This window comes from Poecile atricapillus, chromosome 32, assembly GCF_030490865.1.
Source record: "Poecile atricapillus isolate bPoeAtr1 chromosome 32, bPoeAtr1.hap1, whole genome shotgun sequence".
Classification (NCBI taxonomy): Eukaryota; Metazoa; Chordata; class Aves; order Passeriformes; family Paridae; genus Poecile; species Poecile atricapillus.
In genome coordinates this window covers 693,695-697,917 of record NC_081280.1, presented here as the reverse complement: position 1 = coordinate 697,917, position 4,223 = coordinate 693,695, and the positions used below count along the sequence as shown (strand labels likewise).

The 4,223-nt window shown below is 55.6% G+C and overlaps 1 protein-coding gene across 1 annotated transcript in view; it reads right to left on the bottom strand.

The window, feature by feature from the left end:
* The window catches only part of LOC131590136 (basic proline-rich protein-like), an 8,561-nt gene extending 6,541 nt beyond the window's left edge, over positions 1-2,020 (bottom strand). Inside the window, exons 1-3 of the mRNA XM_058860037.1 lie at positions 2,002-2,020; positions 1,838-1,907; positions 1,672-1,722 (exon numbers count right to left, since the gene is read on the bottom strand). Of these exons, the coding sequence (XP_058716020.1) occupies positions 1,672-1,722; positions 1,838-1,907; positions 2,002-2,020 (140 nt within the window). The remainder of the gene's footprint in view (positions 1-1,671; positions 1,723-1,837; positions 1,908-2,001) is intronic.
* Between the last annotated feature and the right edge of the window lie 2,203 nt (positions 2,021-4,223).

The window sequence follows — 4,223 nt, the reverse complement described above, 5'->3', positions numbered from 1 at the left end:
ATGAAGATGATGATGATGAGATGAAGATGGTGGTGGGATGATGATGATGATGATGATGAGGGTGGTGGGATGATGATGGGGTGAGGATGAAGGTGACAATGATGGGATGAAGATGGTGGGATGATGGGTAATGAAGATGATGATGATGAGATGAAGATGGTGGTGGGATGATGATGATGATGATGATGAGGGTGGTGGGATGATGATGGGGTGAGGATGAAGGTGACAATGATGGGATGAAGATGGTGGGATGATGGGTGATGAAGATGATGATGATGATGATGAGGGTGGTGGGATGATGATGGGGTGAGGATGAAGATGGTGATGGAATGATGATGGCGGGATGAAGGTGGTGGTGGGATGAAGATGGTGACGATGGGATGATGATGAGAGTGAGGATGAGGGTGGGATGAAGACGGTGGTGGGATGATGATGATGATGATGGTGGGATGATGAAGAGGGTGGTGGGATGATGAGTGATGAAGATGATGATGATGAAAATGGTGGTGGGATGATGATGATGGTGGGATGAAGATGGAGGTGGGATGATGATGGTGATGATGGAATGAAGATGGTGATGATGGGATGAAGATGATGGTGGGATGAAGATGGTGTTGATGGGATGAAGATGGTGGTGGGATGATGATGATGATGAGGGTGGTGGGATGAAGATGGTGGTGGGATAAAGATGGTGGTGGGATGATGATGAGGACGGTGGGATGGGTGATGAAGATGGTGATGATGGGATGAAGATGGTGGTGGGATGAAGACGATGATGGGATGAAGATGATGATGATGGGATGATGATGATGGTGGGATGAAGATGGTGATGGTGGGATGAAGATGGTGGTGGGATGATGATGATTGTGGGATGAAGATGGTGATGGTGGGATGAAGATGGTGGTGGGATGATGATGATGGGATGAAGATGGTGATGATGGTGATGGTGGGATGAAGATGATGGTGGGATGATGATGTTGATGATGGGATGAAGATGGTGAGATGATGGCTGATGAAGATGATGATGATGATGAGGGTGGTGGGATGACAGGTGATGAAGATGATGATGATGGGATGAAGATGGTGGTGGGATGATGATGATGGTGGTGATGGGATGAAGATGGTGGTGGGATGATGATGATGATGATGGTGGGATGATGATGATGAGGGTGGTGGGATGATGAGTGATGAAGAAGGTGATGATGAAAGTGGTGGTGGGATGAAGATAGTGGTGGGATGATAATGATGATGATGATGGTGGGATGATGATGAGGGTGGTGGGATGATGAGTGATGAAGATGACGATGATGAAAATGGTGGTGGGATGATGATGATGGTGGGATGAAGATGGAGGTGGGATGATGATGATGGTGGTGATGGGATGAAGATGGTGGTGGGATGATGATGATGGTGGTGATGGGATGAAGATGGTGGTGGGATGATGATGATGATGATGAGGGTGAGGATGAGAGTGGGATGAAGATGGTGGTGATGGGATGAAGACGACAATGACGATGATGAAGATGATGATGATGATGAAGACGACCATAAGGACCCCACCCCATGTCCTCCCCCACAGGTCGCCTGCTGGAACCACTGGGAGCACTGGGAGCTCCACTGGGAGCACTGGGAGCACTGGGACGTCCCCTCGGAGCTCCACTGGGAGAACTGGGAGGACTGGGAGGAGCCCTCGGAGCTCCACTGGGAGCACTGGGAGCTCCACTGGGGGGACTGGGAGGACTGGGAGGGCCACTGGGAGGACTGGGAGGGCCACTGGGAGCACTGGGAGGGCCACTGGGAGGAGTGGGAGGAGCCCTGGGGGGGCCACTGGGAGCACTGGGAGCCCCCCTGGCCCCCGGGGCCATCCTGGGGCCACTCCCCGGTGTCCCCCTGGGGCCGTGACCAGGCTGGGGACAATAAAAATGTCACCTGTGACGTCACTGGGAGGAACTGGGAGGAACTGGGAGGAACTGGGATGGACTGGGAGGGACTGGGAGGGACTGGGAGGAACTGGGGCCATCCTGGGGCCACTCCCTGGTGTCCCCCTGGGGCCGTGACCGGGGTGGGGACAATAAAAGTGTTACCTGTGACGTCACTGGTGTCACCTGTGGTGTCACTGGGAGGAACTGGGAGGAACTGGGAGGAACTGGGATGGACTGGGAGGGACTGGGAGCACTGGGAGGAGCCCTGGGGCCACTCCCCGGTGTCCCCCTGGGGCCGTGACCAGGCTGGGGACAATAAAAATGTCACCTGTGACGTCACTGGTGTCACCTGTGATGTCACTGGGATGGACTGGGATGGACTGGGAAGAACTGGGATGGACTGGGAGGAACTGGGGACACCCTGGGGCCACTCCCCGGGGTCCCCCTGGGGCCGTGACCGGCCTGGGGACAATAAAAATGTCACCTGTGGTGTCACTGGTGTCACCTGTGGTGTCACTGGGAGGAACTGGGAGGGACTGGGATGAACTGGGAGGGACTGGGAGGGACTGGGAAGTGACATTTGGGGGTCCCAGGTGACATTTGAGGGTCCCAGGTGACATTTGGAGGGTCCCAGGTGACATTTGGGGGTCCCAGGTGACATTTGGGGGGTCCCAGGTGACATTTGGGGGGTCCTAGGTGACATTTTTGGGGTCTCAGGTGACATTTGGGGGGTCCCAGGTGACATTTGGGGGGTCTCAGGTGACATTTGGGGGTCCCAAGTGACATTTGGGGGGTCCCAGGTGACATTTGGGGGTCCCAGGTGACATTTTTGGGGTCCCAGGTGACATTTGGGGGTCCCAGGTGACATTTGGGGGGTCCCAGGTGACATTTGGGGGTCCCAGGTGACACTTGGGGGGTCTCAGGTGACATTTGGGGGGTCCCAGGTGACATTTGGGGGTCCCAGGTGACATTTGGGGGGTCCCAGGTGACATTTGGGGGGTCTCAGGTGACATTTGGGGGTCTCAGGTGACATTTGGGGGTCTCAGGTGACATTTAAGGGTCTCAGGTGACATTTGGGGGTCTCAGGTGACATTTGGGGGGTCCCAGGTGACATTTTGGGGGTCTCAGGTGACATTTGGGGGTCTCAGGTGACATTTGGGGGGTCCCAGGTGACATTTGGGGTCCCAGGTGACATTTGGGGGGTCTCAGGTGACATTTGGGGGTCCCAGGTGACATTTGAGGGTCCCAGGTGACATTTGGGGGTCCCAGGTGACATTTAAGGGTCCCAGGTGACATTTGGGGGGTCCCAGGTGACATTTGGGGTCCCAGGTGACATTTGGGGGGTCTCAGGTGACATTTGGGGGGTCTCAGGTGACATTTGGGGTCCCAGGTGACATTTGGGGGTCCCAGGTGACATTTAAGGGTCCCAGGTGACATTTGGGGGGTCCCAGGTGACATTTGGGGTCCCAGGTGACATTTGGGGGGTCCCAGGTGACATTTGGGGGTCCCAGGTGACATTTGGGGGGTCCCAGGTGACATTTGCGGGTCCCAGGTGACATTTTGGGGTCCCAGGTGACATTTGGGGGTCCCAGGTGACATTTGGGAGTCCCAGGTGACATTTGGGGGTCCCAGGTGACATTTTTGGGGATCTCAGGTGACATTTTTGGGGTCCCAGGTGACATTTGGGGGGTCTCAGGTGACATTTTTGGGGTCTCAGGTGACATTTGGGGGGTCCCAGGGTGACATTTGGGGGTCCCAGGTGACATTTGGGGGTCTCAGGTGACATTTGGGGGGTCCCAGGTGACATTTGGGGGTCTCAGGTGACATTTTTGGGGTCCCAGGTGACATTTGGGGGGTCCCAGGTGACATTTGGGGGGGTCCCAGGTGACATTTTTGGGGTCCCAGGTGACATTTGGGGGGTCCCAGGTGACATTTGGAAGGTCCCAGGTGACATTTGGGGGTCCCAAGTGACATTTGAGGGATCTCAGGTGACATTTTTGGGGTCCCAGGTGACATTTGAGGGTCCCAGGTGACATTTGGGGGGTCCCAGGTGACATTTGGGGGGTCCCAGGTGACATTTGGGGGCTCTCAGGTGACATTTGAGGGGTCTCAGGTGACATTTGAGGGGTCCCAGGTGACATTTGGGGGGTCCCAGGTGACATTTGGGGGTCCCAGGTGACATTTGGGGGTCCCAGGTGACATTTGGGGGGGTGCCAGGTGACATTTGGGGGTCCCAGGTGACATTTGGGGGTCCCAGGTGACATTTGGGGGGGTCCCAAGGTGACACTTGGAGGTCCAGGC